At 36.7% G+C, this 26293-nt stretch overlaps 1 protein-coding gene across 11 annotated transcripts in view; it reads right to left on the bottom strand.

The window, feature by feature from the left end:
• PUM2 (pumilio RNA binding family member 2) overlaps positions 1-26293 on the bottom strand; it is a 72197-nt gene that overhangs the window by 3213 nt on the left and 42691 nt on the right. For 4 of the 11 annotated variants that reach the window (XM_079297916.1, XM_079297908.1, XM_079297911.1 and 1 more), the window contains exons 10-20: positions 25151-25289; positions 19758-19901; positions 18451-18732; positions 13473-13709; positions 6998-7265; positions 6342-6471; positions 4653-4787; positions 4265-4402; positions 2537-2662; positions 1882-2003; positions 438-630 (exon numbers count right to left, since the gene is read on the bottom strand). In XM_079297916.1, coding sequence (XP_079154042.1) covers positions 438-630; positions 1882-2003; positions 2537-2662; positions 4265-4402; positions 4653-4787; positions 6342-6471; positions 6998-7265; positions 13473-13709; positions 18451-18732; positions 19758-19901; positions 25151-25289 — 1914 coding nt within the window. The remainder of the gene's footprint in view (positions 1-437; positions 631-1881; positions 2004-2536; positions 2663-4264; positions 4403-4652; positions 4788-6341; positions 6472-6997; positions 7266-13472; positions 13710-18450; positions 18733-19757; positions 19902-25150; positions 25290-26293) is intronic. The other 7 variants (XM_079297912.1, XM_079297913.1, XM_079297915.1 and 4 more) reach the window with 3 other exon arrangements.

Here is a 26293-nt window from a genome sequence, read left to right as displayed (position 1 = left end):
ATGGCAGCAGCACATTGCTTGGTGTCTGGATATTCTTAAGCAGAAATGTGCCTGTATGCTAGGAAGTGTGGGAATCTCTTTTGGGGGAACTGCAGAGTGGATTTATACCCACAACCAGGAAATAAAAAGGAAAACCCATAATTCTTCTGTTATATTAATACTGATGACAGATAATACTTTTAACAGGAAAATGTAGTTTCACATAAAAGCTGACACAAAGACAGGAGATGAAATCCAGCTATTGAAACCTCTCATTTTTAGCTCAATGCTCAGAGACCTGAATGTTTTCTGCTTTACCAAGCTGTGCTGAATGCCACGATTACACACCAAGCTGCAGCTGACAGAAGCGCCGAGTTTCACATCCGCAGGGAAAGGTGCTGTGGCAGAGCAGCTGCACAGACACATTCTGGAATCGCTCCGAGGATGCACAGACGTACCTTGTGCATTATGATCTTCCTCTGGGCGGGCTCGGCCATGTCGATCATCTTCTGCACCACGTAGTTGGCGTACTGGTCCTTCATCATGGTGTATAAGGCACTGTGAGGGCCGTCGTTCTGGCAGCACACCTCGTCGATCAGCAGCGCTCGCTCCGCGCGCGACGCGTGCGTCACGCACTTCTCCACCACGTTGCTGGAAAATGAGACAGCTCCATGATGGGACTGCAGCTGTAACATTCTTTCAGGTAACATTCAACAATTTATCTGGAAGTTTAACAGTTCTTCAGGGTTCTTAACACATTGCAAACACGTAATTCCTCATTTCCTAATCTCCAGCGTAATGACTGAGGAAGTTACAGGATTGTATTTTCACTTATTATTTCACAAGTGAAAAAGTTATTTTCTGATTATTTTGCACGAGAGACTTTTCCACTGAACCTACATAGGTATACTGGACTTCAGGCTACAGATGTGCTCCAGCACATCTATTTTGGTTGTGGGCCCTTTGAAGACACTACAGAGAAAGCCAGATATGAAGATTCTTGTATTTTGAATAAATGCACCTTTCAGGAGCATAACTACATCAGCAATTTCATCAAATGGTATTTTGTAGAGCAAGTCTGACCTCCCAGTTTTTTTCAGAAGCTGGAAAGGCCATCAAAGCTTGTAACATAACAAAATGATCCCAGTCCTAAATTTGTGCTTTCAAAATTAAGCAAGTTAGAGGGTTATGAATTGTTCTATTCAGGCAAAGAAAAATAAAATTCAAATAAACTAGTTTGCTAGCAACTTTTAAAACAAATACCCCCATAATGTCAGTGCATTTCCACTTCATTTTGATGACAAGGTTAGTCTCACTAAATCACCTAGAATGAATTTGGAGGTGCATTTTCCTTTGCAAAAGGCTCACAATCCATATTTCAGCAAAAAGCACGAAAGGAGGAGTTTTAGTTTCTAATTTCAGAATAGTTCGTGCCTCCTACAGCAGTCTTGCAGACTTTCTAAGGCAGAAAATCTTTGTCAGACTGAATTACCACTTTTTAAAGCTAGCCTTGTTATACTTGCAAATTGCTAGGCTGGACTGAGAGTCAGCAAGTCCAAGCTTATTGTCATCACTCAAGTTCCAGCAGAGCTTTTCACCTGGCTCTGGGCATCTGCACATGAAAATCTGGAACCTGTTCCCTGCACTTGTGCAAAGTGAACAAAAGCCATCCCATAAACCCACAGAACCTCCTTTGTTTTGCTACAGAACATTTACCTCTTCCCTTCCCCAAACCTAGTATAAAATATCACTATCATTCAGCTCTATAAAATATGGAATTTCAGGAGGTAAGATAAACAAGAAAAAAAAATTATTCTATCCCTTTTGTAACACAAGAAATAATTCCAGTATTACAACTTTACAAGGCTTATGAATCTTTAGTGTATGAAAGTTGTGCAATACCTGGCAAATTTGTGCTGACTCAGAGCTAGAACTTTTCCTCTTATTTCTGAAACGATTTTGCTTTTGTCTTCAGGACGACCATGCTCCAGTACATGTTGAATAACATAATTTCCATATTGATCCTGAAAATAAGATTACTTCAATTTTCTTTTGTGTCCATACCAAGTAATAAATACAGACAGCTTTTGTATATGAGCATAATGTATGAAATGACTATTTGCATAGATATAAGGAAAATGTAATAATGGCAACATTACAGAAGCAAAGTGATGCAAGAAATACTTAATCAAGAATTACTTAATGGACCACATATTTTACATGAAAAATGTAAATAATCTGCAAAACCAGTGCTTTGCTAGGGTATCTTTTATTCTCTTAAAGAAGTCCTCAAATTTAAAATCATATTTTTTAATTAGCTGTAATATTCCCCTGAACACCAAGCTACAGTCAAAAGTGTAAGAAAAACGCTTTTTATATCTTCTTTGACTCCCAACTGCCAAATTAATTTTCATTAAAACTATGGAAGGAAAGAAAAACAAAAAATCAATGTCTACAAAACTAAAGAGAGGCAAATACATTTAAAGTAGGACACAGGAGTAAATTATGGTAACAAAAACCTCTAAAGTGCATTAAAAATGAGCATACATGCACTAACCTGCACTAGCTGTTCTGTGTGTTGATGCAGTTCCTCTAAGATTGGCAAAGTTTGCTCAGCAGTGCAGTGCTCCAGAATACGCTGGATTACTCTACAACCATATGGATGAGTTGAAAGCACAAATACCTTGAAAACAGGATTGCAAACTGAAGTTAAACCAACTGAAGCTCACATCCATTGCAATATTGCTGCATTCAAAATGGAACTGAATGTAGCAACTACCATTAAAAACAGTTTTGTCTGCCAAGATCAGTATTCCATTTCCAGCAAAAGTCAAGAAAAAAAGGATGAGAAAGCAGGTTTGGATATGTCCAAGACTCCAGAAAACATACAACTAAGAACCCAAGTGTTCATTACAATGCTTCTAGCCCACATAGCTGCAAAGGAAAGCCTGGAAGTATGACCCTTAGTTAAGTGCTGTTCAACTTCCCAGCTTTCCTTCTTACTTTATTTTCAAAATTTAAGACTTTGACACTTATACAACAGGCTCCCAGTTACAAAGTTTGTAAATAACTACTCAAAACTTACAGCCAATTCTTGCTTACTCCTTCTGCTTGTCTCTCCTAAAGTTACTTTTGTGGTTTGGGGATTAATTTCAAAAGCTTCATTGTTGGTCAGGACTGAACACAGAATCTTGTATGATTAGCATCAACTCAAATGATGCAGGCAGGAGAAAATTATAAGTAATATCAAATAAGTGTGTCATTTTTCATGTTAGCTACTATTTTCTATATATAATTACCTGGTGCTTAGGATGGATGTTCAGTAAATAAAAAAACTCACACTTTAGTTAAGGGGCTCTATTTACAGATTAAAAAAATGTATCTCATGTACCTCATACACACTTTTTGGTGTAAAAAGGCTGAACTCTAGAAACCTTGGTATGCAATTTAGTACTATGGGCAACAATAATTCAGGTATTGCTGCTGTGTAAAATGAAAAAAATATTGAAGATTTTATTAGGAAATACATTTGGCCATCCATTAAAGTAAAATTTAGTTACATAGCCAAGTTAGTAAGATTTTTACAATTCTTCTCAAGACGATAAAAGTATACACTTGTCTCAGAGGATTAAAATGTTGTTTAGCTGCAGCACATTCACTAGCCTGCAGCACAGTATCAATCTTATAGTAATAAGTTTTTTGGAAACAAAACAAAAACCCCAATCTGAAGTAAACAAATACCACACCCCCTTCACTCCACTCTAGTCCATATGTAGGGAACAGACTAGTGAATTTCATCACTGCAGTTCCTTAAGGACTGACATTCATTGGGAAACACTGAGACACACGTGCAACACAAGCAACAGGAGAAAATGTAATTTTAAATGAAAAATATATACTAGAGAGCACATATGTTATTATATAAGAAAATGGCCCTGCCAAGAGTTGTGAAGGAAATGTGAAATGGTGTTATCACAAAACACAAAGCCTGGGCATGCAAAGTCCTTTGTAGTATTTATGTTACATAAATATTTATTATTATTTATAATACATCTGAACATGTCCCTCTAGAGCCTCCTCTCCAACAAATTAATCTTTTTACAGCATGTTAACTGTCTCTCCAACAGCCTTTCCTTGTCACCATCCTTTTTCATTCTACTTAAAAAAAGCTGACTGTAAAGTGGCAAATGCTATCTTGTACATGCAAATGATGGACAAAGACCTGCAAATCTTTTTCTGTGAAATCTAAGCAACCTGCAAAGAGAAAATGAACCACTGACACTACCTGTCCTTTGAATGCATCAATGATGAACTGGAGCGACTGGGGCTGAACACACTCGATGCATTTTTGTACCACGTGGTTTCCATTCTGATCCTTCACACATTTCAGGACATGGCCATCCAGCTCTTTCACCATTTCATTCTGGAAAAACAAAGATTATCCTTGTCTTTATGATGGCATTCCCCCCCGCCTTAAATGGGGAAAAATTTCATTTCTTCCCAACTCCATATTCAGTGGTGTTAACTGTGTACCCGAGTACTTTCATTTAAACAACTATTTTAGCCCCTAGGATATTTCATGATGAAGGGAACAATCAACAATTTAATCAAGTAAAAAGAGTGATACAATAAAAATAAATAAAAAGAATTTGAAAAGCATTGTTCTAACTTACAATTACCTGCTGGTCAGGTGAGATTGACTCAAGTGCTTTCTGGATAACACGACAGCCATACATCTGGAGGGCCAATGGCAGAACATGACCACGGATGCGTGTTGCTAGGGCTAACTTTTGATCCAGGCTTCCAAACTAAAAGAAAATAAATATGCTGTTAACAAATGAAGATATATTGCAGCATGCTGGAATTTACATGTCTGAGTAAGCATTTTCAAGATATTTTTAATATATCTTGACTGTAATTGAATCATTTTTCACTTTGTATTTTGGTGGGGATATTTACCAGAAGATTTTCTTTTCTAAATGCAACATTTTGTAATATTCCACATCCAGTTCACATACCTGCTATCAAATGCATGACCTTGAAAGACAACAGAAGAAATCAATATAGTTTATATTTGTCTGTCTGAAGGAATATTTTAGTGCAATAAACCACTTTTTCAAATAAATTATACTGGCAAAATGAACACGGGTCACTATTGTGTATGAATCCAATCACAATTTCTATCTCAAAACTTGTACAGTGGATCTCACATCTTGTAAGAGAGGACACAGAAGTGACCACCTGGAGAATAAGCTGGTGGCACAGCAATGTTCCTGCAGCATTGCTGAGAATTGTCAAACTCCACACCTGAAGTCAGCTCTGAAGAAAGCTTGACCAACAACTTCACCTGCCCACCTATACAGTAAAATGAGGTACCCTATTACATGTAAGGCCACGTGCACATTTTTCTTGGAAAGTGTTCTGCAGAATTAAGATGAAAACATTCAACTAACAACAATTAACTGTGTATTCATCCAACTTAACACTATGGAAAAACAGGAAATTATGGCCCTTCAGCAAAATCAGGATCTCATATATCATATGCCAGTGTCACTTCACAGAAGATACTTTGATTGGTTAATTAAAAATAAGTAAAAATGTAAGCGCATTGTTTTACAGATTATTAAAAATCACATTCTTCTTTACAGCAAGTATCTTATTTCTTACTAGACATTTTCCAGCATCACCCTCTCTCCACCACTTTGATATAGCCCTTGATTTAAAGTACACTATACTTGATACCTTTCCTACATGTAACTTTTCCCAGGACACAGGTATTTTTTTCTTCTCTTTGCAACCAATTCTTGTAATTCTTTGATAAAGCCTTTTTTCTTATTAACTACATAGTTTTAAAGAGAAAACAAATCTATTTTAAGTACTAGTTGTTGTAACAATGGAAGTATCTTATGATAGATACCCCTTACTCCAAATTCTTCTGCCTCAATACATTTTTTAGGAGTTTCCTCATACACAGCACTGGATGAAGTCCACACAGCACAAGGGCATTTTCCAAACCCATTCTGTACCATGATGCAGTGACCAATAAAAAGCATCTTTTAAATATTTATAGTCCCTTTCATCCACTGAAAGTCTCTAAGTTATGCTCAGAGGTTTGTGAGGCTTCAGAGTGCAGACTGTGCATTCACTAGTATTCACCAACAAATGCACCACCAGTGTAAGGTGTCCATTATGGCAAAAAAGACTGGATACAGAACAAAAAATATCTATGCAGAGTTACACACTTGGGTTCTGTGGAAGTCATGTAGAATTCTGCTATGGTGTTAAGGAAAAGACCAGTTAAATTTAACCACACTTACAGCACTTCTTTGCATGTCCATCCATACACTTAGTGCTATGCTTACCTCAAAGAACTTCTGTATTACATAGTTTCCAAACACATCAGTCATCAATTGATAGGCTGCTTGCAGGATCTCATTAAATACCATCTGGCGCTCAGCTGGAGTAGCTCGCTCCAGCTTTTGCTGTATAAATCTAAGTGCAAGAAAAGGTACATTATGTTTTGCATTAATAAAAGGAAAACCTCTCAAACACTCTTTCAATGAGACACCTCAACACTCTAAAGAAAGCAGTCAACATTTATAAAATTTATTAAAATGAAAGTAGTGCCTTTGCATATAAAAAGATACATTTCAGTAAAATAAAGACTTGAAAACTTTCATTTGAAAAGCATTAAAGATGAAAAGAATAACAGTAACTAGGTACCTGATGATGTACTGATAAAAAATACTTTTACATTCCAGATGCCGCATATTTTGTTTTCTTAATCAACGCCTTTTTGATACTTTAATACTAGAGTTTACAAGTCTAGCTATGAGCTATTTCTACACCAAGAACTTCTACAGGCAGCTAAATGAATACTTTTACAATGAAATTTCTTAGAGAAGGTCAGCCTATGAGTGTTCGCTCCAATTAAGATTGCAAACACCCCATTCAAAAGCTTGATGTTAATAAAACAGTATCAAAGCAGTAAAATATTATGAACTACTATAATAATTACCTAGAACCATGCTGGTCTTGGGAAAATTCAACAATATGTCCAACCAGGTCCCTTAGCTGCAGGTTAGGGAAGCGATTGTTTCTGAAGTCCTCCAGCAGGCGGCTGCGTCCCGAGGGCATGATGTCGGACCTGCTGTAGCGGAGGCGCGAGGGAGGGAAGAGCTGGCTGCTGGAGCTGAAGAGGCTGGAGGCGCTGGCCGCGCTGCGGTACTTGGCTTCCGCGCCGGGCGCTGCAGAGATATAGCGACCACTACCATTGCTCAGGCCTCCTACAAGGAAGCAGCTCTGTCAGTAACAGCCGGGAGGAGAATAAGCAACAGCAAAACAGCAAGTGAAACTAAAACTACGGGTACACCCTGGAGCCAAAGAAAACAACAGTGTTGTCGTGTTATTTTTATTTACCTCATTATGGCTGGAGGAGTTAGATAGCTTTATCTTGCAATAAATAAAACCATTCTCCTCCTCATTTTTATTTTATCTGAAGGGCACCGGGAAAAGAAATGTCATTAGCAGAATATATCAAGGCAAAGTGAGCACCCACTCAGTCTTATAGAAACTTTAGAACTGGGTGGGCCTTTAGCTTAGTGGGCAGATTTCCACTTCACGAGTCATACTGGCTTATACCCTTGTTAGTAGCCTTGAAGTTAGCCAATTGTGTCAAAATAGACCATGAAATCTGAACTACCCTTCAGTCCCTAATGAGATACCTTTCCAGATTATAGCATGTTAAGGGCCTTTTTGGGGAGGCACATGCAGTGCCTCTTGTCAAGCTGTACCTGTCCTGCAGGTTACTTGATGACTTCAGCATCCCAAGCCTTCAATCTGGTACCTCTCCTCTCCTCAGCACTAAATATGTCAAATTTCAAACCAGGTAACTAAGAATGCTCTATTTAATTACCAATCAACCATGGAGTTATCAAACTGAAGCTCCTTTTAGAAACACGAAGTCCTTTCCTTGCTGCACAAACACTCATCATTCTAACTTTATCCCTTCCTTACTTCCTAAGAACAGAATTGCCTTCCTGTGTCTAGGTGATACTCCTGTTTGCTAGTGATTTCACCTACAGCTCTTGTCACTCTACAGTCCTGTGCACTTCTCCTCACACCTTGCTCTGATCAGTTCATGTCAATCTCAACTCCTCCAGCAAGCCTCTCCCCTCCACTCTACAACAGGCAGCAATTATCATAAAAAGCATCCATAGAATCTTTCCCAACTGCTGTATGATTTTTAGAGGGATACTCTTACTATACTACAAGTAGAAATACTCAAAGACAACTCCCACACAGAAACTTCAATTATACTACTAAAACCAAACTAAGGGAAGAAAAAACTAAACACTCCCTAAAAACATTGACTATGAATTGGAAAAGGAAAGCATTTTGTCTCCCTTTTAGGAAGTGACATTGTAATTAAAGCCCTTTCAAAGTCAACAGAATAAATATCTACATTTGAATTTAAAACAAATTTCAGTATGCGCTGTTTGAATGGTGCTCTATTACAAACTTAATTTAAAAAAGGGGAGGAAGATTTAAAAAGAAAAAGAAAAAAAAAAAAGAAAAAAAAAAAGAAAAACCCCAGCTGACTGTGCCCCAGCCAAGCATTCTTTTAGTTCCAAGTATTTATAAGGCCAGGCAACAACAGTGTTACAGTGGACTGGCAGTGCATTAAAGTTATCTTTCTCAAAAGGTCAAATTCTAGTACCAGAATCTGAGATGTTAGTGCTCTGCAAGACACATCAAGCATCACATTTATTGCACTGTATACTACTATGCCCTAACATAGAAATATTTAGTATTTATTTTATAATTAGTCTTCAAAATTCTGTGATAAACATCAATAAATACTTTATGCCCCACAATACCTTCTAAAAAACACTGGGTTTTCTTTTAAATAAAAGCCTCTTAATTCTCTACAGCCAGGAAAATCAGAGTTTTGTAACTATCACTTTTCGTTTCCATTGACAAACACTATGGTACTAACAAACAAAAGGGAAAAAACCCCTAACATTCTGCAGGTGAAGCAGTGTGCAGACTGATGCTTTGACATAATTTCTCCTCTAGGAATGGACTTCTAAAGAACAAAAAAAGTTGTGCATCTGAAATGATGGTATTTCTCATCTGGACTATATAAATACAACAGTGCAATCCTGGCTTCCCTGTACATGCTGTGCAGTAACACTATTTAATATCACGAGAGGGCACCAGAGCCCATCTGAAAGGAAATTACAGGCTGCTTTCCTGTTGCAACATTTCTATTACTCCACTGATCACATGCTCAATTCTCTGCCAGAAACTAATAGGGCACTTTTGATCATATGCTCACAAGTCAACACACACAGTCATAGAATTGCACATGTGAATCAGGAATTGTTTCAGCTTTTTTTTTTTTTTTTTTACTGAGCCTTCATCTCTATAAATTAAATGCAATTCATCCAGCAACTAAAACAGAAATTAAGAAACTTGCTAGCTTTTAACAAATATGCTATATATGTGTAATATACATTTCCTGCTCAGAATTATTAAGTCTTTTTTCAGTCTAATTTGGGAACCATCACTTTTTAAGACTTGTAAGATAACTGTGCTGCAACTGGGAGGCTCCTGTCTACCCTGTGAGTCTATTTCAGACAATCACATTAAGCAGGACAATAATACAGGAAGGCTGTATTAAGAAAGCACATCCATTGTGCCTTGAAGAACCTGTGGTACTCAGAACCTTGTAAAACACTGGACACTGTTATAAAAAAAGTAATTTAATTAGTAATTAGCTTTTATTTTCACATAAGCTTTAATTACAGCTATGTTATGGCTTAGTGGCAACTCTTCAGATATGAAAAACAGAACTCCCAAAAAAAAGGCATATTGTCCTATTGTTACATGTAGATATAATAGTAAGTACAATAGCTTATTTTCTTCACCAAACTAGGAAAGTGACAGCCTATGTCTTCTAAGTTATTTGGGGAACATAATCTACTGAATAAAGCACTGAAAAATTAAAATACTTGTTAGACAACAGTATAGCCACACAATTCCAAACTCTTGGTGAATGAAATGTTCTTCATTCTTCATGTAATCAATTAGCTATCACTTCTGATCTCATAAAACAAAGATCTCCAAAGCACTGAGAAATATTAAGTTGTTTTACAGTTTAATTGAACCTAAACCGTTGTGGCTAATCCATAGGGAGGAAAAGCTAGAGATATAAAAATGGGCTATAGATCATCTAAATCAGAGCCTAAGTTTCAAGGACACAAAGCATGTTAAATTATTGAGTCCTTAACATATTTAATGTTAAGGAAAACATGAAAAAACATTAAAAACTAGATCCAGGCACATTTATTTTGACAGCATTAGTCTGTTAGTATTTATCAAAGTATTTTTTCAATTATTTCTAATAAAGACAGTAAACATATCTACTGCAGAGTTACGTATTTACACGTGTCAGCAGTATTTTCTAGTAACACACATACATGTATATAAATACTTTAAACTTAATTTCTATGAAGTATTTGTTCATCTGTAATAAAGTAGCTTCATCTCATCCTAAGCTAAACACTTGCTCTGCATATGGGAAAAGGAATTACACATATCTCTGTATATTTTAGGAATCAATGCACGTGTTTATTATGACTGGTTTGTGCTGCAGCCCTGCAGAGGAGGGACTCAGCTGAGGCAATGTGAAACACCCCATACTGTCTTGCCAAGGGGCCTTTACTCTTACCCAGAATGACCATCTCTGAAAGAGACACATCAATCCCAACAGCTAACAAGCTTGGCTTGCTACACACAGGAAATAATTACCTCCAAAAACCCAGATTTTAGAAATCCTACTCTACACCAAAACTCTACTCTTAAAATGCTGCAATGTACCATCAAACGGGGTAAGAACTACCAATCTAAAAGGATTTTTTTATGACAATGAAAAAACACTTCCTCTTGCAGCTCCTTGTACTTGGGAGTGAAAGGGTAGTTCAAATTCATGACCTTACTGCTCCAACTGATTACAGTCAAGAAGCAGTTACAGACAACTGACAAATCCCTTCGAACACAGGAAAACTGACACTAGCACAGAGTCATTAGCACATTCCTATTTTAGAATGTTGGATAAAAGTTGGTGAGAAGAGATAAAAAACAGTAAAATATCACAAATTTCTTGTAAAAGGGAAATTGTTCTTTTAAGCTACAAATTGCAGCAGTTTCTGACAAAGGGGTTATAAAACCATGCACCCTTTCCCAGTGTTGTGCTCCAGATTCTGGTGGCTGAAACAGGAGCAACTGAGTTTGATGCCCATTTTAAAACAAGAGTTAAACTTAGCTGAACCTGTTGATACAAGCAGGCAGGACAAGTTTGGAAGGTGGAGGGAGAGCTGCATTTGACAGGCATTATCAGAATACCAATGGAAACTGCATGCAGACATGAACTTACAATGCTGTTCTACTCTGAAAAGTGACTACATGACAACCATACCCTTCTTAAAATACACTCCCTGTTTTCTTTCAGTTATAACTTCTCACTTGGTGAGAAAGCTTTGATTTTTTTATTTTTATTTTTTGTAAGTGAGAACAAGACATGCTTCCAAGAGCAGTTGATGAACGTACCAGAAAATATAACAAGACAGACGATTAACTGCAGAAACAGTCTTAAACTCTGAGATGGTACACTTAGAATGCAACTGTGCAAAAATATGGCACAGGGCAGAAAGGCTGAAAAAAATTACTGCATTTTTCTACATTTTTTTGTGAAAGCAAATATCCAAAATACCTCCATTTCCAAATTTCAGGCTGATTTTGTAATATATCAAAAAGTTTATCAGTATTCAAGGTCCACTTCACTTGGAGGATGAAGAGGACACATGGAAGCCAACAGGGTTGTGTCAATTTTCAGAGTACAACTGTATATTCTGGCAGTTACACACTGATCTAGTACGTGATTTTAACAAGCTATTAGGCTTAGTTCACACTGCCAAACAGTTCAAAATGGGTCAAAGTCAGTGTTTAGCAATTTCTGCAGATAGAGGCAATCCTCTATACTGACCACAGCCTATTTTCTCAGAACCGGAAAAAAGTCTTTTAACATTTATCAAATGTGAAACAAACAAAACTTTGAATGTCTTAAATTTTAGATAATGCCTTCCAAAATTTGGTTTAAGTATAGTTTTCAGCAATATGAAAACTATGGTGAGAGTACTTTGAAAAGAAAGAAAGAAAAAGATTTCCATGATAACCCCATTGTCAGATGTTCAGAACTTTCTCAAAAGCCTCCATTTGGGCTGAAACTTTCCATGCTTGGTCTCAGCCCAAAGGTGCACTTTGTAGACCTGAAAAAGGAAAAAAGGTAAGTAAAAAAAAATAAAACGTGCTGAAACATCCCCTTGCCCAGTTTTATTTTGGGTATTCAGCACTTAACCTTGTCAGGGATACTGTACTGCAAATGTAATATATTTTATTTAACCTTGTTATACAAATTGCTCACACATTGCTCACTAGAAGTGTATTCTGGTAGGCATTTAAAATTTAATTTTCCTCTTTTATTTAATTTTTTTTTTCCCTGCACTAAGAAGTATAGGTAATTATGCTGCCTATTTCAAGCATGGAACTGGAGCAGCTGGCAACTCAATCTTGAATTACATCCAGTTTCACTGTATGATTTTAGGATCCAAATTAAATGACTGCAAATATTTGCAGCAGAAGAAAAAAACTGTATTAGGTAACCTCAGGTCAGAGGCATTATCTTCTAAATATACTGTATACTGTGGTGGGGTTTCTTTAGATCTTTTATTTTATTTTTTAAGAAAGGTTGAGCTCCCATGTAATCTTATTGGCCAAAAACACATTTCAGAAATTATTTTCAGCATTCCTTAAAAAAGACATATGGTAACAGAGAGCCACCACTACAGTGCCTTTGCTACTTCTTTGACAAATACTTTTGTCTCCTTCCATCAGCCTGTTGATATACTACTGCTCCTGGCAAAGCATCTGGGCCATGAGGTTGACTGATTCAAAAATCACCTTTCAGTACATTTTACATTGAAAGAGAGCACTGCTCACTTTTCTACTTTATCATGGCAAGGGGAATTAATGAAAGTCATTTCACTATTAAACACATAATCTAAAATGTCCTTAAAGTGCTAACACAGTGGAGGAGAAACAAAAATAATGCATCTTTGCTTGTCATACTGTGGAAACATAATAGAAAAAGGACCAATAATTCTTACTGGGCTCTCTATTTGGCTTCTGCAAGGGAAGAAAAATCAGTTGTTGGCCCGATACTGCCAAAAGCTGAGTGCCCTCCACTGTCAAATCAATGAGCATCTGAGCGTGCTCTTCACCTTTCAGGAATGGCCCCTCTTCATTACAAAACTGTTTAACAGCAAAGGTAATGTGACATCTCTTATGCAACATATATTTTACACATAGAAATACATACACACATACAAACAAAAAGTGTTTTTTTGGTTTTTTGTTTTTGTTTTTTTTACCTAAATGCAAACTGGATGAGGATCCATGTGATGAAAGTGATGGCGGTGGCGTAAGTGAATGTCCTGGCGTTTGGCTTGGCAGAGGCATGCCTATTGGACTTGGAGAGGAGGAAAATCCCAGACTATTGTAAAATGGCTGCCCTATGGGTGCTAGGCTGCTACTAGATCTTTTGTACAAGTCAGAGCTAGTAGATAGAGAATCTCTCCTTGTGGCACTACTACTTGAAGAACTGCCAACTGAAGAAGAAATAAAAAGACCCTAATTACACAGTGTCAACTGAATAAAACCTATCCCCAACTACAGCTGGGCAACAACAGATGCGATCACAATCATTACAGCAATCGTTATGACAAAGACAATTACTGTGATAACCACACATGCTTTTAAGTAAATCTAAGTGGGTATAAACATACCACTGGCAAGTAATTTCACCAACATCCATGTCTTTCAACATTTCACACTAGACTTCTCACAGTAACATTGCAGTACTCTGTTTCAAATGCCTGACTTCAGGCTTTGGGACAAATATGGAATTTATAAGATTAGATTACACTGTCACTTTATAGAAGAAATGATTCTAAAAATATTGCCACTAAATTATTTGACTTTTTTTTCCCCACCATAGATTATTAGACAGTGACACTCATTTCAGGAAAAAGTCTAGAGGAAATTAGTTGTTGTTTAAGGGTTCACAAAATAATTTAAATTGCTTTTCAGCTGTTTCTGAACTTCCTCGTTTGTGAACCCCTCACCTGTAGGAAAAAAAATGACTACTTTAAATCCCCTATGAGAATTATGGCTCTCAAAGAAGTGTTTTGAAAAGATATATAAAGAGGGAATAGGTCAAGAAAGAAGATGAGAAGCACAGCAGAGATAGGAAAATTAGGTGAGAAATTAAAAACGTGCTTTTTGCTGCTATCAGTGTAAATACTTGCTAGTATTTCTGCAAGTCAAATTGGACTAGAGGCTTTGGATAGCAGTGTATTAGTGAAGGACTGGTTATCCTGCACCGCATCGTTGAGCAGGGCGATGAGCAGTCTAGGACAAATTAGGAGAACAATAAAAAGTTTTTAGAAATATTAAATTCTAGTATCTGCTGCATACTAGTTAAGTATTAAACTAGAGTGATTGCTTTAAACATTGAACATTATTATACTCATGAACCAAACCAAGATTATGGATATTTTAATAACAAATATATTTCTTAAACTGAATTTGGAAAATTGATTACTACTATTGACTACTTCAACCTTAAAAGGTAAGAATTCCTACTTCCATAATTGTTATCCTTTTCAAGTACCTTCCTATTAAAGCTGGCAGCATGGCAGAATATAAAGGTCACCTGAAACTTCCCATTTTGAGACACTAATTTGGTTTCTCATAACATTAACAACTTGGCTAGTATTTTTCATGGCAGGAACTTGCTTGGACAAAGTTTTTAACAGAACTTCTGTGTAAACACTGCCACTTCAGGAATACTGGCAAAGAAAGGTGCTTTATCCTTACCAAAATAATCTAGCTACCTCTTTGAGAGGTTGGTGCTTTCGTGTTCTCAGACTAAATATGCCAGCAACAGGAGACCTTTATTTTCACACTTTTAGACTGAACTAAAAATCTTTGTAAAATCACAGTTCATCCAAGGTCAGCACAGATCTGCTACAGACTCATAGCTGAAAACTTAAGCTCCTGACCATACACAGCACATCTGAGATGGCTGATTAAGGTTCTACCTGCAATTGAACTGCAGTGTGCCATGTCAAAAACAGACTTTGAAACTGCTGTCCAAGCTTCCACCTTGTGTTGGAAAGGCCCATGAGGCAATGCAGAAAGGAAGTTTTCTATTTCAAGTGCAGGGGAGACAAAAGCCAAACACATGAAATAGACTAGGGACAGGGGGAAAGAAAAAAGAAAACCAGAAGGAGGAAGAGAGAAAGGCAAGACAAAGGAGCCAACAAAGAGACTGCAAGAAAAGCTGGCAAGCACTTTCAGTGGGACTGAGGATGAGAAGAAAGCAGATCTGAAGAAAAGTTAAGCTGTAGAAGGTGTATGTGACTGTGGGGCAAAAAGACTGGAATAGTAAGCTGATGATAAGAACATCACACAGTACAAGTAGAAACAGAAACATACTTAGGAGGGGGAGGGAAGCAGGAGATAAATGTTGCCTAGAAACTGGGAAGGAAGACATACTAGAGGAGAAACCAGAAGGAAAAGATACTGAACTAACTAGGCAAGGAGACTGAGAATAAGAAACCAGAAGAGCAAATTAAGGCAACAGTTGAAAGAAATCTCAAGCTTTGAGACCAGCTCTATAGGCTCTGGCTCAGTGAACCATGCAAATGTTAATACAATGCTACATGATGGATTGTTATTTTTCCATCTTTCAGGGTTTCTTACTCAGCTAAATTACTGCAGCTTAACAAGTTACCACAGACCAGCTGAGCTGCATTTTCACGCACACAAGCAAAGCTCTCAAACCCAATAAGATAATTTGAATTAGCTTACTCCTCCTTCCCCCCTCTCTAAGTTAATCCAATTCCTTTACAGTTGTTACAAGCCAGAAGGCAACATCTGGAAAGCTGCCATAGTTGATCTAATTCTTGGCTACCTGTTAAGCTGCAGTAACCTATCATCATGTACCTAAACTTTTAAAATTGAGTATGAATAACTTTATTATAAAAGAACAGAGACTGTAAATACATAGTCATTTATATGGTATGTGCTGCTTTCAGTTGTTACTTTGTTCAGTCATTCAAGCTAGAACATGCTCACCTTTGCATTTTTTGCAGCTATTTTTGCCCCCTGCAAAAGCTGAAATCATAAGGGCAAAATATGTTTTGCCATCTATCAGTCTTCATGGCTACATTTTAACTGAAATTCAACATTTTCAACACACTGATGGGAATTACAAAGAAGTCGAAACCTTAACCCATAAAAAAATCAAACTTGTTTTCAATTTGCCTCAATATGCATGAATATCACTTGTTTAAGTGCTCATCTGTGCAATTCAATTCATATATACATACAGGTCACAACTAATAAATAAATAACCAGGAAGCATTTTTTAAGTGGCTATTTGGGCAAGTACAGTTTATACTTGGCAGAAGGGCACTTTCAATATACTTTTATTCTAATAATAATACTAAAAAATATTTCAGGTTTAGATAGCACCTTTCATCAGCACTTCTGAAACTGCAAATGCATAGGGTTCCTGCTTCTCTGTGCAAACTACCATGCTAATTAAATCACCCTGGATACTGCTGCAAGATTTCAGCATGTGCTCTCTGTGCTGAGGGCTTTGGACAAAGCACTGGAACAGACCTCTGCTAAAAAAACAAAAGGCTTAACCTTCTCTGCCAGAAAAAGCTATGGTGATTTTCTTAAATAGATACACAACTAAAATTTGTATTCTATGGAGGTTCTTCAGATAATGAAGGATAAAAACTTTTATGACTTAAATCTATGCTATCTAGAGACCTTAAATAGTTGCACTGCATTAACCATATATATTTATTATCACTACCTACCACTTTAATGAAACTGTATCTAGAGTGAAACACACCTGCTAAGGATTCACTGAAACCCTACAAGGAGCTCAGGACAAGTTATATTACGTAATATACACTTGGACAGTACCATTTTGTAACTAAAATTTACTTACTGTGGCATTAAGGAAATGAGCTACTGAGCTGCCTCCATTTTTTTTCTTTTATTTGAACATGGATGTTTTGAGTCTCCTCTAAAAAATCTAACACTGGACAGGATCATGTAAAAACCTGATTTTTGACTTCCTAGTGAAAGTTTTGTAAAAGTAAATAATTTTTTCTGATTATTTTATGAAAAACAACACTGGGAAAAACTGTGCTGATATGCACTATATTTGATGTCACTACTCACACTTAGTTAGCAAGTAAGAGCTACCATGCCTTAACACTGAAGGGTGTGCTTTTCCTTCTGTTTTTTTCTCTCCCATATATTAAACCATTTTGTAATGATTTTTAAAAATTACTTTCTTTAGCGTTAATTTCCTTAATTTTGAAAGGAATACTGTTAGAGCATACAATTCCCCCAATTTCTACTCATCTGCAAGATAGGCAAGACTAAACATGATCCCGATTTCATTAAAATAATATTAGTAATCAGAAAGCAATTCAGTCCTGTAAACTTAGAGATTAATAGCAAATGGAAATATTCTTAAAAAAATGTTTCTCTTGCCTTACTAAAACTGAATCTGAAATATAAAAAAACCTACCTTGCATGTTTAAAAACTGTGAATATGAAATTTCTGCTTTAGAGCAGAAACATAACAAATTTTTTTTTTTCTTTTTTTAAATACAAACAGGTTGGTAATATTTAAGACTATCTGTTGAAATAATTAAAGGCCCCAGATGTGCACAGAACTGTTTAGGCTTAACTATATCTAAGATTAAACCTACTAGAGTTAACAAGAACTATTCTTGGGTACTAAGTATTTTTGTTTTACAAATCCTTAAAAAATGTTATGGAAATGAGCACTTCAATATTAGATCAAATTTAGAAAGTCATATGCTGTTTAATTAGTTAGAAAAAATTTAGGATTTTTTCTGATATGATAATTAGAAAAACGTATATCTTCACTATCATAAATTTTTACTTTAACCACAGAATGAAGACTTCCTTGAAAACTATTAGCAGCTTACTGAAAAATACTAACAAATTTCTGGGGCAGAGTAGAGTGATCAGTATGGGTCTTTGGAGATACCTGTGACTACAGGCTATTGTTCAAAAATGCACCTTGTATACAGAAACCCAAGTGAATTTAAAAAAAGTGAAGTTGAAATATTTTTTAACTCCCCTATAATTTGTTTTAAAACTTGAATAACCTATTTTTTCATTCTTTTTAGAAATGTATGTATACATATATATGATGCCTGACACAGATACATTTTTTTGCTTAGCACAAAAGTCTCACAGAATGTCCTCACTACATTAACAACCTACCTGATGAGCCAAATCCACCAAGTGCAGAGCCGATAGCTGCTCCTAAAGAGCTGCTACTTCCAAAGCCAAGAGATGTGCTTCCTGGTTGGCCAGGACCATGTGAAAAAAGGGAACTGCTCTGGGAGTTATTGGTCAAAGAGTTACTGCCATAAAATGAATTGGATTGTAGGCTACTATTTGTTTGCTGTTGCTGTTGTTGTGGCTGGGCACCAAGTGGCCGAAATAGACCGTTCGTGGCTCCCGCGAGATTGTTTGCTGTTCCTCCAGCTGAAGCAGCTGCAGCTGTAAAACACACGTTTTCAATCATAATTACTCTCTCAAACATTTCTGACTGAAAATGGATTATTCAGAACTAAATGGTATTTTCTTGAAGCCCTCTTAAAACAAGCAGAAATTCACATATTTAAGGACTAAGAGACTTAATAGTATTACACAATTACTCAAGGAAAAAAGGTGAAGAGAGCATATGTTTTAGGCTAATCAAGGCTGCAGAACTGTTAATGTAACTGAGGGACTTTTCAGTGTAAACATATAAAACATTACTGTTTATTGAACTTTTTATATCCAAAGCTGCAGTAGCAGAGATGCAGCTAAGAGTCATTCAAATGCATCTTCAGCTACTGTCAGAAGTGAGATCTGCATAGAGAAAGAAGCTAATAGATTAACTTAAAATCTAATTTTCTGAACAGATTAAGTTAATTAATCCAGGGTTAATATTCTGGATTTTAATTCAACAAATGCAATAAATGATTCAGTAAAGTAATACTAGATCTGACAACTGGTAAAAAAGAAAGAAACTAGATACTTTTGATATAACTAACTCTCCTCTTTTGCTTTCCATTCTTTACATAGCTTTCTCCTTGCCACATTTTTCAGGAAATAAGTTTCATGAGAAAAGCATAGCAAGGCTCCAGAGCAGTCCATCTTCTGCCAGGCCGAAGCAATGAAATGATGCTTCCTAGAGGACACCATTTAGGGGACTGATGAGAAGAGCATGTTACAATGCATGGGGAGAGGAAGGAGAAAATGTTCCTATCTGACAAGTAACATCTGCAGAAACATGCCTGTGTATGTATGGGAAGAGGACTATAAATTCCAATTAAAAATGGAAAACCCCATCTGTGAGAAAGAACAGTCTCAGAGAACAGGAGGAGACACAATAAGAAAGGAAGCATGCACAGTATGTCTTTCACAATTAGAAAACTTCACAGATGCATAGAAAACAGTGATGTCAAATACTAATAAACCTCACTGTTAAGATTCAGTAGAGAAGTGAAAGAAACCTCTGTGTAGGATTAAATATTTACCTGCTTGTGCTGCTGCAGAGCTGATTAGAACAGGAGTTGAGGCCACCAATCTGACTGGTGCACCAAGGCCAGTTCTTGCTCCAGGCCCTACTACTAAGGCACCAGTCTGATCGTAATAGGCAGTGGGAGCCAGCACCTGGTAACCTACACAACACAGGAGACAAGGATTAATGGTACAGAGTCTCATACAGTCAGCATCTCCTCTCCCCTTGAAATATTCCAACCACAAACTACAAACCAGCATTTCTGCCACACTGGCTTTGAACACCAACTGGACATCAAAGAAAAAGCAGTAAACATCATAAAATACTGGGACAAAATCACATTTAAAAATGCTGCAGGTAATTTTTTACAACTAAAATAACATTCCTTTGTACATAGAGAAGCTATTGAGATGTGCACAATTAAAGGGCTGAGCTAAATGCAAGTCTGGCAATTCCACACATTACCTAGCCACACTTAAAAGTCTATCAGCAGAAAACACATTAGGAAAGGAATGCTGTGTGTGCAGGAATACCTTGGACCAGTCAGTTTCACAGGAATAAAAAAGACTATAATACAAGCAAAACAGTTCATTCAGTTGATAGTTAAGAACTGAATTGATGAAGAAAAGGAGGAGTTGAAAAAGGAGAAAAGCAAACAGTAGGAAGGAATACAGGATACAATATATGAATGAAGAAAAGCAAAAGAGACAAAAGAAAGCCGAGCAGAAAACCCCTTTATTTAGAACAAGAGCAAGAGAATTAATTCTAAAGCTCTTGACACTATAGTGAAGTAGATGAATTGGAATAAGAACCCCTAAAAAATGGAAGACAAGCTATGATAATCTAAGAAAGGGTGCTGATATTTAAAATGTAATGATTTCTAACTGTTAGATTGACTATTCTCACGAAGCAATAAAACAAAACCAAATGGAATTTCAATATTCCTCCCATGTTCAAATATATACTAACACTATTAAGAAAAAAGACAAGATTGCAAAAGTCACACATATATTTTCGTACATGTAAGAACAAAGATTTTGCATTCTATTTTAAGTCAGTTGCTCCCATCAGTTGCCTTGTATGTTAAGAACTAGGTCTAGCAGAGTTCTCTCTGAAATACATATGGACTTGAACTCAACTGGACCTCTGATTTAAGTTAAGTACCACTGTCACCAGCCTTCCAAGTCATATTTTCTCCTCCTCAATTTCTAAAACATCTCTGTAATCTCTTCTGCCTAGATACACTCCAAAAAAAGAGCTGGAAACATCATCTGTCTTTTGGCCTGGTGGTTACAGTGCTCTGCAGAGAAGCTGGTTTCACAGGTCCAAATTCTCACACGCTAGGAAAATACGAAGATATGAAGGAGACTCAGGTAGAACTGAAAAGGACAGGAGCAATGAAAATCCAGATCTTTAGCTTCAATTCACAGTTCTGGAGACATTCACCTCCATTATACTTATGAAAAATCATCACTGCTGTCATTTTAAACCTGTTTGTTCTCACTGCTCACTATTCACTTGGAATTCCAGGCACATCCACCTTCTCTTTCCCACCAACAGCACAATAAGACAGTTGTGCTCTGCATAATTTGTCTGAAAAATTTCACTAAAAAACCAATCAAAACAGGTTCTTACACTTGAACTGGTCAGAAAATCTCTGCTAGAGGTGCCACTGCCTCTTCCATGTACAAAAATGTGCTCTGCTCTACCCCTTCACCACTAAGAAATGTTGCTATATTCCCAAAGTAGGGAAAGGTGACAAACTGTTGACTGTTTTACTGTAGTTCTATACATAAAACAAGATATTAGGTTAGTGATACAGTAGGAAAGCTTATTATAATAACTCATGTTCCTGTACACATTAACAATGTCAATTACTAGTACCTACTTTCTCCCTTTAATACCATGTTGGTTCTGCTCTTTGTTCCTGCTATATCATATCAAATCACTTTTTCAGAAGTCAGAATTGGCTAATGCTTACCAGTATTTATTCTGCCCACCTACCCTCTTTAAATGCACAAACTCATGGAAAATGCTGTAACTGTTAAAGTATAACTGCATAAAACCCCCACTGATTTTATGTTTACATCCTTCTGCTCATTTAAAACTAATATATAACTTTTTATATGACTTAAGACTCACAATGCAAACAAACCTATTTTCCAATGCAAAATACTTTGAGAGGGGCAGAGGAAATAACTTATGCATAATTAAACTTATTGAAATTAATACTAGTTCAGTTTAATACATTAATTTTAGATTTTCTATAATAATTTATTGGTATGACTGCTAAATTAAAAAAAGGAAGCAACTTGCCCTTGCTCTTTACATTACAAGATGGCCCTCTTGATACTTCCCTGACATTATACAAACCTGTGATATACCCATAGACAGTATATTTAAAATAAGTAATAAGCTAGGTCAATAGCACCCAGATACTGTCACAGAAGTTCAAGCTATACATGAGAATTGATGGGTTCATCCCCGTTTCCAGTTTCTGAAATACATTCTGAACCAAAACAGGCCTCAGCTTTCTACTTAATTCTACTACAATAAAGTATTTTTGAAATTGCTAAAACCTTGCTTAGCACATCAACAGCCTCAAAGGTATAATTTTTTTTGCTTTCATATAAAAAAATAAAGTTTCAGAGAGACCATCTAGGGTCAGATTAAATAATTGAAGAACAGCTCTCTCACAGCAAAACTTAGATCTTCTCCTTTCCACTATTTCACAAATTATGCCTCATTCCCAAAAGGTGAGCACAAATCTAGAAACTACCCCCACCACCTCTCTTATCAGAGAGAAGGTGGGGACTTGGAAGATCTCCTCTCTAATCCCCTCTTCCTGTTTCAGTTTTTAGTACCTTCCATCATGTCATTGCCTCTGTGGCTGTGCAATTTCCCCCCAAAATTAACAATTATCGAAACTCAGTTCAGTGCCTTGACATTCAAGTTCACTGTGGTGTTCCCATACAGTCAGAAAACTAAAACATACTGTTTCCTAACCAGTTCCTAATCACACCTTTTATTTTCAAGTTCAATTGCTCTACCTACACTTACTGTCTCGGTATCAGCAGGGAATGTGAAAGCAAGCAATCTAGTTTACCAATATGGTGTTTTGCTGAAGTGATTTCTAAAAGTCTCCAAAAAACACAGACTCTGAAAAACTTTCTGATTCTTATCATACAAACCTTGAATATACCTAAAGAACAAGAGGAAATGAAATCTGTTCTCTTGGCTTATGCAGCTCATCCTTAGCATTGCACTTAACCATCCAGTAAGGCAACTTCCCTCATCCAAATATGCCAGTTTGCCACTTCTCTCTACACAATTTAACAGATGTGACACTCCTTACTGCCAACTTAATTACCTGCCCCTTTTAAAAATGCCATCCTCTCTCCCCTCCCCAACTCTTTTTCCAAAACCTGAACCCCTATAACCTTTTGCTTGTTGTAATGAAGACATGCTCAGCCTTATCTCTGCACGTTCTCTCACAAATCAAATTCAGAACTTACTATCCAGCCAGTAACCCATTTATACTTATATATATATACTTAGCCCATAACATAAGGTAATAGAAAAAGGCATCTCTGAAGCCAAACTCACTTTATCCTAAATCAGGAAACTAAAATTGAGGCAGACAAATCCAGAGTAAATTGAACAAATCAAGTTCCTATTTCTCTTTGCTTGCTATAAATGGAGCCCGAGTATCGCTCTCAAGTACAGACACCAAAGCCAGTAACAAGATTCCCACATATAAAGGCATGCATTCATGTCCTCATCCTAAATTATTCTTCTTATTCTAAAAGGAGGAATCACCAGCACCCACTATGACTTAGTACAAACCCATCTCAAGATGACTGAAAAAAATAAATGTCTTTCTTTATATTTTGAGCCCTATTCCCTTTAATAGTATGGTTGGTAAGTCAGTTGTATACAATTCCTATTATAGAACAGTCTGAAACATATTCACAAGAATAAAGTTCTTCTCTGGCCATCCAGGCTTGCAGCATCAGATGGGATAAACCAAGAACCTACAACGGAAACAGAATAAAAAGGCTCCTGCCCTCATAGAAAACCTTCTGGGGCTTGTAGAAGAGGAAAAAAAAAATCTTCAAGTACCTTCTTCAAAGGACAGGCTCTTGCACTATTGAGGTTATGCATTTGACCACTCAGAATTACTTTCAATCATCCACTTGGAAAACATGGAGAGAAGGGGGGTCTATGGGTTTTAAGAGATAGTCTTAAGACAGCTACTACTCCAGATCCAAAGTAAGAACTAATACCTAACTATAAACAAACATACATCACAGCCCCACTCAAAAAAAAAAAGTTTAGCTAAGCCTTTGAGGCTTGTGCAAAGATGCTTATAACATCTCTCCCATGCCTCATTGTTTGTAGGCCTTATCCACTGCTTTGGTGAAGTGGAGAAGTACCATTTGGCAGGTGCCAGGACAGCACTTTTCTGATTCTTCATTTTAGGAGAAAGATATTAAAAGCTAGAGATAACTGCTGCATGAGAAGAAATAGGAATTGCAGTTATAAAAGAAAACAGACAAGAAAAACACAATGGCTAGACAGCTCTGCAGCTAGAATCTAAAATGTGCTCATGGGAGGCCAAGAGCACAGTGGAGTCCCAGAGCATGCAGCAAACAAGTCTGGCTCCACACTGCAGGGCATCTCACTGTGGTGTCAACCAAGGAGAGAACTTGTACAGGTCAGAGGAATGCATCAACATTACCTAACTTAACCATGCAAAAAACTTAACTTCCATACTAACGATGGGCCAAGTACACTGAAATTGCTCTTGCTCAGGTAACTGTACCAAACACTCAGAAGTGATGTTGAACTTCAAGCTAACCACTCCCCAGCACACGAACCATTCCTCACAAAGTCAGGAGCCAGGCACACTGAAAGAATCTGAGAATCCAACCTTTGGAGTGCTCCAAGCATTTTGTTATCTTCAGATACACTCAAGCAGTAATTTTACTTTAAATTTCTTACTTTTTGATTCTGAATTTTAGATATTATTATGTCCCAAATAAAAGTTATTCTAGCAAAACCTAATGCCTCCTGTTACAGAGGAGCCAGAGAACACATGATTTTTTAAGACAGCATGCAGTTGCTTTATGATACATGAAATTATCTTGCAAAAATCTATGGTATTACTTTTGCATACATTTGTAACAGCAAATACAGAGAAAATGCTCCAAACAAATTCTAGAGGAGTTTCTTGTGCTCTAAAAATACTGTGCCAGTACTTTAAACCAACTGAATAACATAAAACTATGAAAACCTCAATTCTAAGCAGCTTATCATAAACATAACAGGACTTTGTTAATCTGTTACCTAACAACACCAATATTGTTACTTTCAGTGAGTCTCTTAATCCACTGATAACATACATACCTGGCATGCCTGTAGCAAGACCCTGACCAAAAGCCAAAGCTGGATTTGCTGCTGCAGCTGCTGCAAGTGACTCTGCCTGCTGCCCTTGCTGCCCCTGGCTGGGAGTGAGTGGGCGCTGAGTTGCTCCAGCTCGCAGGACCTGGAAAAGGCCAACACAACATCCCTTCCTTAAAAGGTAAGGAAGCCAAACTATCACATGCTAACAAAGGTCTAGAACAGTTGCTTTAAGTATTTGATGCCTCTCAGCCCTGATTTTCATTTTGAGAATACTGTACCTTGTTGATTTCAAGAATTTACACATACACAGAATAAAAGGTAGATGCCATTTTGTTCACAAATATGACCATAAATATCTGCCATACTCTGGACAGCAGGGTTGAGCTATGTTCAATCAATGGTAATGAGTATAAAGGAAGGAAGAAAATCTGTAAGTGATACATTTTATGATCTACATTATTTATTAACTGAACACCTGACCTTCAAATGTGTTGATAAACACATTTGTTTACATTACTTCCAGGCAATTGAATGATGTAAATCTTAGTATTTCAGCACTTGTATCAACTTGTCTAAATAATTAACACTCCACTGCCAACAGTGCTGTAAATAATGCACCACATTTTAAACATTCACATAACACTCCATCACCATGCAACGCAGGCGTATTTTATTACGTTCTGACAGTGAATCTCCGGGAATCTCATTGAAAAGCAAAGCAATCTAAATTCTTGCAACTACTCTATTTCTCTTGGTTAAAATCCACTTTTTCAAATCTGAAGTAAGGGAGAAATACAACTCAATATATTCCCACAAGGAACTGTATATGTTATTTGAATAAATCGATATTAATTTTATAGAGAAAACAAAAACACACTGCAGAGACAATACACATTCAGTTACCAGTGTAGGTCACTGATAAAAACAATCAGCAGAAAGAAATATCCACCTGAATATAAAAACAGTGATGAAACCCTTGAATTACATGGTATCCTAGACTTCTCATATTATATTTCTAAGAATGGCATTGAAATTAACCATATTGCTGGTAAAAATTTTGAAATGCATACATTAATTCAAATATAAAGTTATTGTAAAATGTGGGGTTTTCCTTTGTCAAAATTGCCATTCGTTTACATTGGGAGC

This window comes from Erithacus rubecula, assembly GCF_903797595.1.
Source record: "Erithacus rubecula genome assembly, chromosome: 2".
Lineage (NCBI taxonomy): Eukaryota > Metazoa > Chordata > Aves > Passeriformes > Muscicapidae > Erithacus > Erithacus rubecula.
The sequence above is the reverse complement of the archived record's forward strand: the minus strand, read 5'-3'. Positions and strand labels throughout refer to the sequence as shown.